Genomic DNA, 13,919 nt, shown 5'->3' with positions numbered 1-13,919 from the left:
AAAAGAATTACTATCAAAGCACTATTGATATTATTAGTATGATATCATCACTTTCAGTCATGTAGCTGTCACAAGGACAATGATCACAGCAAATGTTCTGTTCTTCAGCACTGGTAAAGAAGAGGAAAAAGCCTACATTTAGAGGAATCCCGTGAGATGAGTTATCTACAGATGAACCCTCTGTGATTTCCCCATTCTAATCTCAAGTGAAGATTAAAAAATGAATGACATTTTTGCTGTGCAATTTAGTACTTCAGTGAAGGTGATTTGACAGCCATCTCTAGGAAGGAGCAGATGGTGAAAGAATACTCTAAGGTGGATTCTTTTCTTTCTCTCCAGTAGATTCTTTCATTTCAGTGAACAATTGATGCAGAAGGGAAATTCATAGCATAAACTGCTTGTTAGAAACATCAAATTGTTTTGAGGGGGAAACAATGCTTCATTATTTTGGGAGGGATTTGAAAACTGTTCAAAAGGCTATTATCAGCTATGTTAAAGAATACTTGGGCAAAAGAATGAAAGGTATTGATGATGATGATTGTATATGCTGTTATGTTCAAACTCCTGATATCAGCAAAAGGTGACATCCCATATATATGTGTGTGTATATATGGAACTCAGCGTTTGCTGCCAGTCCAAATGCTGTTTTAACAATCTGGTAGTTTAAGTTAATATGGAAGAGGCACGTTAATGACAGTTAAAATTGTTATTAAAAAACAAAGGAACAAAAATGCAAAACCCAGAAACCCTTCTGAGTATCTAGCCCTGTTCTCTGATGTTAGGTTCACCTCCTTGACCTCTGGGCACACACGGAGCTGCTCCTGGTTCCCCAGGGGTGACCCAGAGGGTCAGGACTTTCTTTCCCACAGCACTGCCAGAGTCAGTGCCCACAAGGGAGGCAATGGTCACTGGTCCTTTGTCACAGGAAGGTCTGACTGAGGCCATGGCAAGACCAGACCAGTCCTGAGACCTGGCACTGTTGGGTCAGGTCCTCACAAAGCCTGTGGCCTTGATAAAAATTGGTAAAAATTGTTCATACTAAAAATTGTATTTACAGGGCTACTCTTCACACAAGACTACCTGACTGACTAGTTCTGTGGTTTGGAGAAGCTGTGGCCACACAAGAAGGGAACTAGACTCCAGCATTCACGGAAGCTAATGAGGTAACCATCTTTACAGCTTCTTTTTATTTATTTATTATTTTTTAACTGTTTGTTTTGTACTATCTAAAAAGAGATGATGTACTCAGACATGTGGAAGGTTATGCTTCTGTTCAGTTTCTCTTTTATGTCTCTTTCTCCCACCTCATCCTCATGTGATATTTTAAAATAGAAAATGGAGTGCTGAGAATGGATTTGTTTAAATCTCTGAGGATACAACAGTGCTCTTGGGAAAGCAATAGGCAAGTGTGTGAGCCAGGGTTACGCTCTCTAATGAACGAGTATCAAGACAGGGACTAAAAGAAATGTTCCAGAATGGCTGAAAGAAGATACAATGCTAGTTTCTGCACTAATCAAGAGACAGGCAGTTTGTAAAACCCATACGCAGAAGCTAGGGGATGTAATAAAACAAGGATCTCTCTATCCAGACACACAAATAGGCTGCTTTTAGACAGCTGTGGTTACAGAGTGTAATCCCTAAATACAAATAACATTCCCAATTGAATGATTTGATACTACCATGTACCTCTACAGAATTACTGAACTAAATTTTGGTAGCCGTAACACTTAAAATGCAGTGTATCTTTTTGTTTAAACCTTAATTAATATATATATATATATTGTAATTGTGTTTAACAGTAAGGGCAGACCTTTTTTTTCAAAAGAACGAAAATTTTATTCAAAAAGCCACAAACCATAAAACTTTAGCAAGTTATATTAATGAGTTATAACATGAAGGAATGATTAAATTTTCTTCTCTTAAAATGAAAATATATGGAAATGATATGCAATGATGAGTTTAAACAAACTATAAAAAAATCTACTGCTCTAAATTAAATGGGTTTGATGAAATGGCATCACTAGATGCCTATGCCATTTTGTGAGTAGAAAAAAATACATATTTTCTGGATCACATAAATGAATGTCATTGAAAAACATTGTGTCTGAATGAGGAAAAGAAAATCTTTTGCAATGAGGCAGCAAGTCAGATAAACATTCAGTTGTCTTGAATGCTGATGTATGGTACCAAAAGGATATATTGGGCATATATTTTGTTCTTTCTGTTATTGTTGATGATTGTTATCAGACATATGATATCATTTCTGTTCACTGTACAAATATCTGACACGTTTAAAGCCAATAAATAAAAAGGAATACTCTGTACCATGAATATGTGAAACTATTTCAGGGAAAAAAAAAGCTATTAGATCAGTGAACTTAATAGAGAAGGGGTTTTCACCAGCTCTCCTGTGTCTGAGTTTGGAGCAATGTTTTATATCCAGGGAAGGAAAAAAAGAGTCTTTCAGCTTTTAACTAGCTGTTTAAGGGTTTTGTTTATTTATTTATTTATTTATTGGTATCAAGATTGAAAGAATTCATTTAGTTTTTTTCCTTGACAGTCTTGAATTGCTAGTGAATTTTCTGCCTTGTTATACAGCGTTTTTTACAGTGCCCAAAATGGGATGGCCTTTTAAAGTGTACACCCTGCTGCTTTCTGAGGAGGAGGGTAAAATTTCGTTCTTAATGCCTCTGAGATTCAGCTGAAGCCACTGCTTTCTGCAATGATCCTGCAAGCATGGTGCACCGCTGTGTAACCATTGATTCTGAATAGCTGCAAGTTACTACCAATCAGAACTATACTACCATTTTGTTAATGCTAAGGTGATGTTTTTTTCATTGCGTTTATATACAGTTCTACCTTTTATACTGCACTTAGATGTCTTTTAAGCAAATGTCATGACCTATGATTCCACAGTGTGGTTAAGATATGCCAATATTGACCTTTTAATTGAGATCACTTTGTCGATGTTAAAATATTTGTGTTTGATTGTTCATTTTATCTTCCTGTCGTAGTTTTTTTTTAGGCAAAGCTGGACATCTTTATTATTTCAAGTTTGCATGATGAATAAGTCCCTCTGAACTGGTAATTAATTTAGATGGCATTCTCTGAACTCTGAACTGATTGCAATATATCATCTTTTCATGGACACACTGCATGGGAAAGTAGAGTTTTGGCAATGCCACATTAACAGAAACCATTAATCATCTCTGTGTGATGCCTGTGTATATGTAACCATATCTAACAGTAGCTTTACTGGATCCAATAGTATAGAGTAAATGTTAGAAACAAAAGAGTCAAATTCAACTGAAATTTAAAGTATTTTATCAAAGCTAATTACTTTCCTAAGGGAGTGACCCTTAAAAATGTGAGGTTCTGGTGACTGATAGCAATTTTATCTATAAAGGGTCTAAAGGATACTGTGTTTCCAGAAGATTCATTAAAAAACGTGACATGATTCAGGCTAAGCTGTGATCTCAGTCCCCACGGATACTAGAATATCCATCTGTATGAAAAAAAGATACTGTGTGAATCTAAACAACAGGAAAAATTGAAATCTTTCATTCAATTTGCATCTTACCAAAGGGAAATTGAGCTGTAAGACAAAAATCTGTGGGAAACAGAGAAATATATCTGGATCTTTAGAGATCATCAAGTCCATCTTCCTGTCCCAAAGCAGGATGATGTAGATCGAAGTTTTATTTTTTTTTATTTTTTTTTTTCTGTCAGATGTTTGTTTAACCTGCTGCACCTTCAAGACCTGCAAGAACGGAAACTTCACTATTCCCTCAGTACTTCACTATTTCTAGAATGTTAGAATGTCAAAAACTTTTTAACTCTCAGGCACCTTTACTTCCATTGCTTGTAGAGGTTCTCTGATAAATATTTTGGCAATTTTATATTCTTGTCTGTCATTCTCCAATACAAAAAAGACACACCCCCCCCCCCCCCCCCCCAAACTTCTAGCGTACAGAGACATCTAATCCTGTCTGGATTCTCAGTGTACACAGAACACCATGGATAAAAGGGGTACAGAAGAAACTTTTGCTTCTATAATAGCTATTTCCATGAAAATAAAGAAGCTATTTAATGATTGGAAGTGGCTGCTAGGCTGTGTGATCTGAAAAGGTGAAATAGAAGCAAGGAATATCAGTTCTGTCTTCACAAGCCTTTCTTCTTGGTCCGATTAAGAAATGAATGGAAATGCAAGGAGACCCAGCATGTAGTCTCCTGTATGGTATCAAATATCCTGTTTCATACCAGTAAAGGTACTCACACACATTTACTGTGGTCTGCTGGAAAAAAATCAGAATGTTTTGTGCAAAGAGAATTCTGTCTTTTAGTAACTTTGGCTTCTTAATATGTATTATTTTCTAGTTACATCACAATACATTTGAAAACTATCAGCTGATCTTGAAGTTGTATTGGGTATAGTATATATACATATATGTTGTATATATATTTATGTATATATTAGTAAAACATAAGCTAACTCTTTGTCTGCAAGGATCTGCAGCCAAGGACTGGCTTTTTATTGTGAATATTCGACTGGTAGCAGCAATTGCAATCTCCTGTTGCTGCACAAGTCATCCACAGACAAGGCATACAAGACATACTGTAGCCATTTTATACATATGGGACTGAAGATGCCAAATGGAATTGAACTTTTCTTATACACTGCAATGAAGTACTTTTAGCACAGGATCACTCTTTGCATTTATGGAATCTATGTAAACATGCAGAGAAATGCATTGTCACTTTATTTACCGTTTCCATCCACATACAAGTCTTATTACAAATTAGACAACAAATAAATAAAGCTACTGGCTTGCAATGAGCTTACCTGACACTTTCATTGTGACACTGTGCCAGTCATACTTTGAATATATTTTCCAGCTGTTTCATACTTTTGTCTCTTTACACTTGAGGAGAAGGAAATCACACTGTCAGACTTACCAGCTGTTCTTGGTGTTATCTTGACTGCTCAGTAGGGAATATTTTTCCTTCATGACTTATGAAACTCTAATACAGTTCATTGTACTGTTGTGAGATTTTATGAAATATGTCAGGTGGCTATTCAGTTCTTGTCTTAGAGCTTTGGTTATCTTTCTAAGAACTTTTAAGTGCCTAAATTTATCTAAACCTCAGTAAATAAAACCACAGAGCCTTATAATTGGGATAATCTTTAGAAACATTGCATAATCTCTCGTGACCCATAAACTTACATACTGTAAAATAATGCTTTCCTATCATTCTCAGTGCAGGTTTACCTGCAGTTACACTTAGAAAGTGAGGTTTCATTTCATATTTATGTGAACGTCTACCAGCATATAAATGTGTATGAATAGTAAAGCCATAGAATGAATTAAATAACATTTATCATGTACTTTCAATTGATTTGCTTCCAATTTGTCAATTAATCCATTTCAAGAGGTAACTCTGAGACTTTTTAAAACTACATATTAACGTGCAGATTACTTATGGATATGAGGCATGCTATAACAACATTTACAGTCACGGGGGTGGCTGCGGACAAGGAAAAATGGTAGTGAACAAGGCTATATCTTGATTTTCTATAGAGATGTTTTCAGGTATTGAGAATTTACCCGTGCCTTTTGTGCAGTAAAAAGGAAAAAAGAAAAGGCGGTACGAACCTTTCTGGGATCAAAAGCAGATTTAATTTATTTAATTTTAATACATTTGGCATTAGAACCCAAACCCAGAGCAACAACAAAACCTGAGGCATGCTGTAGAAACCGCTTACAGCAATAGCTTTGAAAAGCCTTTTAAAAATGGCTTAATTATATTGCCCTCTACTGGGACTACAGAAGATTGCAGACTGATGTTTAAAACGTGGAGGGAAAACAAAACAAAACAAAACAAACAAAAAAATACACCACTGGCAGAGCCATGAGCAACAAATAAGTTGTTTTACATTGCTTAGCAGAACGCTTCTGGATTTGGAGTCCAAAGAGGAGTTTGGGGCTTCTACTGCCCTGCAAAGGGAATATTCATTTCCTTAGAGAAAAATCTGCAGACAAGAGAGAGATTCAAAGTTAAACTTGCCAAGTACATGGCTTTTGTATTGTGAATTTACAGGAAAAAGGAAAGGTTTTGGATTTATGCAGGCAGATGACCTCATAGCTGATGAGAAATGTTGTGTGAAATTCTGAGGAAGAGGTCTCTTGGGGTCCTGTGCCACAGATCTTTTTTTTTTTTTTTTTCTTTTTTTCTTCTTTTCTTTTTTTTCCCCAGTTTGCATTCAAAATGAATGCAGTTTTGTCCCCACTGAAATTTATTATTTTATTATTTTTTTCATTATTATCCAGCATTTCACTCAGATCATTTTCCCTGTTAGAACTTTAGGTCATTATTCAGTACATGCCTTGTTACTGAAGTTAATGGAAGAAAGTAATCCCATGTATATGTATTCATATCTTAAAAAAAGAAAGTAATTTAGAAGTTTGGCTCATCTTGGATCCACAGTAAAATCTTCAATGTTTCTGTAGCCACAGGTGCCTAAATTCCACCACCGTTACACTGGCTAGATGGCTGTGAAGGCACAGGCATCAACTGATATGGAACACAGGGCCCAAGAAAATTACATGGAAGGAGAGTTGTCTGTATCTGAATGGGACGCTGTCTGCAAATGGCATTCTCTTCATCTTTTTACCATCATGTTTTTCACATTTGTAGAAAGTACTCAGGCTCAGAGCAAGGCCAAAATCAGCTCTCTCGTCTCTGACAGTATGACTACCTACCTACTGTCTTTTGTCTGTTCCTCAATCCTCTGGCTTCAAAGGAGGTATCACAGGCAGCGTAGTAAAATGACAGTCTGAGTAGCAAAAGGGGCCATGGCGCATCAAAATGCTGACAACCAGATACAGTAATTCTATGAACTATGAAGCAGAAAAAGTGTATGGAAAGGTACCAAAGAAATCATACATTAAAAACAACAACAACAAAACCAGAACAACAGCAAAAACTTATTGGATATTTATTTGTATTTCTAGAACCTGTGTTAGCACAACAGCTGAGGTTACAGGCAAAGTAAAGCTTTTTCCTGTGCACCGATTTTAGAGGAATAAATAAATTTAATAAGCTTATCACAAACTATTAATGCACATGATTGCCTGTGTGTGGGCATGGGAAATGTGACTACACCAAGCAACCAAGGAAAATGGCAGAAGCTTGAGACAAAATGAACAGCAAGAGTGCACTTACAGCAGAACAAGCAGATCTTATCATATGTTCAGTACCAAGCAGGACTCAGCGGTACAGTGAAGCAAAAATGCATAGTGAAAGTAGCCAGCAAGCTAACAGATAGTTTCCATTACACTGGTTATTCCTGTTATCACAGCTTTGCTTGAATGACTTTTATTTTTAACCTAAAACATAAGTCAGAAATGTACCAAGATGAGAACTTTATTGATGCAGTTCTGACATGGACAGATTGACCCAATATGTTGGTTAAAGAAAGTTTTGCATGCAATTTGAAAGGGTTTGATTATTATATTGTTAAATTCACCAGTTTTACATGCTGGAATAATCTCTAGAAGAAAAGTTCCTTTCCATATAAAGAATTGGAGAATGTGTGAATTATTCATGGCAGCAAGTTGAAGATCAGACTCATTTTGTGTAAAAGATTAAAGATTAGGTCAGGACTCCTTGGTCCCATAAGATGCACTTGCAGTAGTTTCATTCCAGCCACTTCATTTTCAGTTTTCATGTTCTTGTTTAACTTTAGCAAGGTCATCCACACTTTTAAAATCATAAGAGGAAAAAAAAAAAAAAAAAAAAACAAAAACCCTGAGGGGCTGGTTCTTAAGCAGATAAATCTAGTTCTTTTGTTTTTTGTATTTCTCACAAATAAGCCATCTGAACATCTCCACATAAACAATCATTTTTAACTATTCTTTCTTCCTAAGACTATTTAGCAACCTATACTTCTATCCATAGTTGCTTTGTTTTCTAAACTCCACATGACTATTGGAAATCAAAAAGGGTTTTGACTAAATCTCCTTTGCTATTAATCAGTAGTTTTTAATTCAAGGACAATTCCTGAGAAGCAAGCAAAAGGTAACTGAAAAAGCCCAAGGGTTTTCATATGCTTGAATATGTCATAGAGGGAGATTAATTTCATGTCTGGAAAATGTACAGGTAATCTGCAAATTGAAAAGCTGAAACCCACTGTTCTTATGTTACCTATTTGCCTTCCATCTCACCGTAGAATGTTATTCTGTTTGATTTTTTCTTTCCAAACTCTGAGGACGTCTGTTTGGTAGCTGCTATCCTATTTCTTCCCAGTACATGTAAACTGCTCTGGTTACTGGAAGCAAGAATTTACAAGCTTGATTTTGCTTGTCTTGGCTGAAGTGCTGAACTCTGCTTTTTGTGACTTTAAATGAACAAGGTAGAGCCTAGAAGGACTCACCGTCTTTACTTTTAAGGGAACTTGATATTATTTTTATTTTAGCATTTCATAAAGCATATTTTGATTGCTGAAGTAGCTGCGATATCACTGTCAATGAAAGTGTGTTAGTATGTAGTATCTATTTACGTAACATGTCAAAGCTGGAAATATATTTTGAAAGTTCTTCAAATAGCTCTGTTGCTAGAACGATGTAAAAAGACACATTTACAAAATTTACTGTATTGAGCTGTTGATATAAACACAAAGGATTCCTGCAAAATTCTGGTTTGAAACAAAAATACAGAACTATTCAGATATATCCCTAGTTATATAGTTGGAGGGTTTCATAGGAATCTTGTATTTTAAAATGAGAACAGTGGAGAAACAAAAGGATGTATTCTTGAATAAGCAACTAGAAGTTTATGAAAATAAACTTGTCTAAAAGAATACTGACCTCAGTGGACTATGAGATGTTACTTCAATTTGGGGTTCTTACCTTTTTTCTTACCAAATGAAAAACCTTTTATTTTACATTAAATGTTTCTTTTGACTTTGAGAATGAGGAAGATAAAAGGAAGTATTCAGCAAATGAACAAAGTGTATAGATTTCGTGATACATGGTAAAATTGTATTCCTTCTTTCTGTCCTTCAGGCTGGTGTGATTGGGATAAAATCCTGAAAATCCTGTTTTCACTTAAGTATTAATCTTTCTGTTGAAGACTGATAAAATGATGGAACAATATTCAGGATATTTAATAAAATATTAAATTTTGTTTTACTTTGAAAACTGATATGTAGTCCATGTCTTTCACTTACTCTTACAATGATATGAAGGATTTGTATGGATAGTGTACATTCAAATGCACCTTTTAAAAAATAAATAGATAAATAAAAATCACATTTAGCATTAAAATGTCTTAAGTAAAACACTCTGTAGTGTAGAATTGGAGAAATTTCCACTGATTTCCAGTATCACAGTTCATCCTTTTTTTTTCTGTTAGCCTAGTTGAACTTTACATTAATTTTCTATTTTATGGATTTTTTATAAATTATTTAGTTGTTTGCTTAAATACTGAGAGCAAAGTTAACAAAATAGTTTTTGTAACGTGATTTTTTATTTTTATTTTTTGGTAGGGAGTAACATCTGTTTTGGAAACATCTGCTACATGTTTTTTCAGAAAAGAAAAAATGGCCAAGTTTATCACATGCCAATATAGAGCATACATCCAACAGTATTTTTAAGCTGTGTGTAATAATGAATAATCAGTAAAATACCTGACTATAAACAAGAATAAAAACAAGGTAATTGATCTTTACTGTGCTTCTTAGGACACTGAGCTTTGCTAAAAGGAGAAAAAATGGCAAATGAAATAATTATATTTTAAGATGCTGAAGAGAATAGACTACATGAATGCCAATTAGCACATGGTTTAGATACACTACTAGATGGATGAGGTGTCCATTTGTCAGAATTATTGTTCTTGGGATTCAAATTTTTTTCAGTGATTTTAACAATCTGTGTTAGAAGCGATGGATAAATTTTGCAGTAGTTTGTATGGTCTAATAGAGGTTATGTAGGCACAAATGAGAAAAAATATGCTTCTTATGCTTGAGAATAATCTTTCTTTCTGTAAAGCCTATGTACTCTTCCTCGGGCCTACGTGCTCTGAGGCCCATAGCTTGTTCATGATACTGCTTCATGAATACATACATTATCTGAGCTTGACTCCAGATCCCTTGAAACCAATAATAGACTTTGCATACAATTGAAAGGTATTTGACCAATAATCTGATTCCAAGGTATATTTCTTATTCACTCATTAGCTGGGGGGAGGAAGTTACATTGTTTTTTTTCTAATATGTGAGGAATGTGGTTATTTTAAGAATTTATTTAGAGATCATTTGGTCACATTTTTTGCCAACAGGTAATTCCTAGTTTGCACCAGTGTAAATAAGGGGGAAATAAGATTCAGCATTTTTCTCTCATAAAAATGTTGTGAGTGTAGATTATACATGGCTTCAGAGTTGTACCTCTGAAGACTGATCTTCAATGGAAGGTTTAAGTAACATAGTTCAGACTACAGGTGGCTGGAAATATATCACCACAAGGGATTGTTGCTGAAAAATGTTTTATTAAAACTATTTGCATCCTTTTTCTTCTTCTTCTTTATTTTCAATTTGTAAAAATGTATGTTTTCAAATAATTTTGACTGGTAATCTTTCCTTAATCCAAGATATAATGTCTCATCTAAATGAAGAAAAGGATCCACCCCAAATCAATCTATTTCAGGCAGGCATTTGAGTCTGTTTCCCTTGCATCTCAGATAAGGAACCTCAGCACTAGACACATTGCTAATCTCAAGTAACAGACTAATGACATTTTTGAGAGATCATGAGTTTTACAGCTGCAGAATGAAAACACTAGCTTCGTCTCAATTTTTTCCCAGGTGGTAATGAAACCACATACCGCTCTTCTAAAATAATTCAGAAAACAAGAGGATAGAAAAAAAAAAAAGAAAACTCAAAACACTGGTAGAACTGCTTCCCCTAATTCACCTCTGAACTGTGTTTTCAGTTATAAAATGTTCTTTCATTAAAAAGAAATATTTATTAAAGGCTTTTCGTCCCCTGCCTTCCGCTCTTCCCCCCAGCCTCCAATAAGAAGACAAGGAACTGCACTCAGGACCTTTTTTTTTGCTGTTGTTGTTGTCAGAAATCAAAAAGTCTGCATGCTAATGAGTTCTTTTCTCTGAAAATGAGCTCATTACTGTTCATTTTCCTCTGCTTTTAATCTGTTCAAGTGTGTTTCTTCTTTAAAAATTTCAAAAGGCATTTCATGAATCTGTAACAAAAGCAAAGTTAAAAAATAGACTCCCTCTAATGAGAAACATAGTCGTGCTTCAGTCATGAAGGCAGGAATTAAATTATTGAAGAGAGGAAAACATGGATGGGCCACAGAGAAGTGATCTGGGAAAACATACAAAATTTCATAAAGGGAGATAAAAGGAAAGCTGAGAAGCCCCAGATTGTTATTAACTTTGCACAATGAAATGCACAACAGACTACAACGTAGTATAAATTACAAATATGTATAATTTCTTGATGTAGTGTCCTCTGGCTGGGCTGAGATTATTTCTAATGTTATATTTTATGGATAAAGAATTTAGTTTGTATAGTAATAAACTGAAAAATAATTTCTAAACAAATCTGATCTTTAACTATTTCAGATTTTTCCTAGTCTGACTGCATCTCTGCTGGATGCCACATTGTGTATAGAAGCTAATACTTTGCTTTAGAGTACTTAACTAAAAGTTTCTGTGTGTGCTGTATGTAATAACCTAAGTATCCTTACAATAAAAGGTAAGTGCTGTAGTACCTGTAGGTCAGACATTTCGTACACAGAATGTGAATTAATTTTTCTTCTGTGATGTCTGCCAAAAATCTGAGCTTGCTGGTGATTCTCAAGGTTCTCATTTATGCAATTTTGAGCAAAAATGTATGCTAAGTTGCTAGGCTTCACTTGCATATCAGAGAATTTATGTACATGTTTCTTTCCATATGTATATTACAAAATATTTGTATGTAGTGATACAAGGACATTCTGAAATTGGGGTTCTAATTCCAATGATTTTCATTTCAAAAATTTTTGAAATGGGTGTACCTTTTTTCTTCCCCTGTCTAAAAGTCATTTTAAAGTATTGCCTGCTTTCTAGGAGGTATTTTCAACAGAGAAACAGATGTCAGTTTTAAAATCATGTTCTGTAAATGACACGGTCCTGTGAAGGCCTAGAAAAGTACACACAATTTTCATCTCACTTCCTTATTCCTGTGCAGATTAGCTGACATTGCTACCTTTTTGCTCATCCTAATATTAAGACTTCTGCATATTAAGCATCCACTTAAGTACCGATTACTGCAAGAGCCTGCAAGTGACGATCCTTTTCTTGTTGGACAGCTGCACAGGGAGGTATATCCTATAGCACAGGAGGTATATCCTATAGCATATAGTGTTTTAATAGCTTCTGTATTTGCAGGGTGCTATCTTGACTCATACTTATTCAAGCAAAACGTGACTTCCCAACACCCTCTGTTAAAGTTACAATGTAATTGAACATTGTGGTGATAAAACAGGATATTAAGGGCTATGACAGGGCAATATGAACAACATAAAGCCTCATTTAGAGACTCGATTCTACCTCTTGAGGCAATTAATTATGTTATTAAATATAAACAAGTTTTTTATTCGTTTACTTAAAAAACATGCTTTGCATCCAGTCTACTATAGATGAGTGTGTTGGATATTGCATTTGAATTTCACGTGGTCTGGAACAGTGAACTTCATTTTAGAGCTCTATCTTCCACAAAAAAAAAAAAAAGTTACAGAATAAATATTTTTTCTATAGAGGCTAAAGTCAATTCTCAACTTTGACTTCTGAGGAGAAGTGAAGTTGATGGTTTTATACTGGGACCAAAAAACAGATCATCAATTCAAAGTAAAATTGACTCTTGAGAGAGATTTCTCTTTTGAAACTTTCAAGCTTAGTTTTGAAAGAAGGATGAATGCGGATATAGTTAAATATGAAGCAGCCAGGGTGACTCATTAGACGTTGTGTGTGGTAATCTTAAAAGAAGAGGGGAACCCTAGTATTACCATTAGCTTTCATGGAGTAAAATGAGAAATGATAATAAGAAATGCTTGATACGGAATATTTTGATAAAAAATTATGCACATCCTTTTATATAAATGTTTAAAATAATCTTGATTTCTAACAATAATAAAAATATTTTTTAAAAGGTTACTGTAACAACATGAACTGATTCCAGCCCATTTAAAACAAAGATTACAATAAACATACACATGAGATTTTTTCAGGCTGAGTACTTAAATGTCAAAATGTAGGTTATAATTTTCTAACCAAGATCTGTTATCCTTACATTTATTTTTTAATTTTAACCAAGCCTGTTTAATTTGAGATACTAAAATATATATTTAACCTCTAAGCATGCTTTTATTTCTGGGTTAAGGTTTGATTTATTTAAATGTCTTGGGCATCTAGTTTGACCTTAGTCTTCCCATTTCCTTTTATTGTTTTAGGACCCACATTTCCTATTGTGAGTAGTTTTGGCACCCAGGTTGAAAAATTTGGTATGTACTGCTAGGCTGAGCAAAATGGATGCAAGTTGCTAAAAGAAGAGATGTTTTCTTGCTTATGTAAAACTGCTGAGCTGAGCAATAGTTGTGCTTTCTTCCGAGATTTTCCATTTGGTAGCACAGCTGATTTCCAGCCATTCCTATTTTTCATGCAGTATGAGTTCAGTTCTGAGCTCATACATCACTGACCACATGCTAAAAATGGAATTCCATTTACATTTAATATATCTTCATCCCATTTCTACTTTCCAGAAGGCTTGTTAGGTTTACACCCTCCTCTTCCTAGCACTCCTCCCTTATTGGCTTGGGTTGCGTTTTAAGAGCATGAACATAATTCTCAATGGAACACTTTCT

General features: G+C 34.7%; 1 protein-coding gene across 2 annotated transcripts in view; it reads left to right on the top strand.

Moving 5' to 3' along the window:
* The window catches only part of LOC308194079 (uncharacterized protein), a 60,159-nt gene extending 52,356 nt beyond the window's left edge, over positions 1-7,803 (top strand). Inside the window, exons 5-6 of one of the 2 annotated variants that reach the window (XR_013950234.1) lie at positions 1,058-1,163; positions 2,599-7,803. Coding sequence is in view for 1 of the 2 variants with exons in the window: in XM_080589480.1 (XP_080445606.1) it covers positions 1,058-1,088 (31 nt within the window). In the remaining variant the exon portion in view is untranslated. Of the gene's footprint in view, positions 1-1,057; positions 1,297-2,598 lie in introns of those variants that run through there. The other variant, XM_080589480.1, reaches the window with a different exon arrangement.
* Positions 7,804-13,919: the final 6,116 nt, after the last annotated feature.

Source organism: Anser brachyrhynchus, assembly GCF_964034855.1.
Source record: "Anser brachyrhynchus genome assembly, chromosome: 4".
Classification (NCBI taxonomy): domain Eukaryota; kingdom Metazoa; phylum Chordata; class Aves; order Anseriformes; family Anatidae; genus Anser; species Anser brachyrhynchus.
This window is presented reverse-complemented; position numbering and strand designations above follow the sequence as displayed.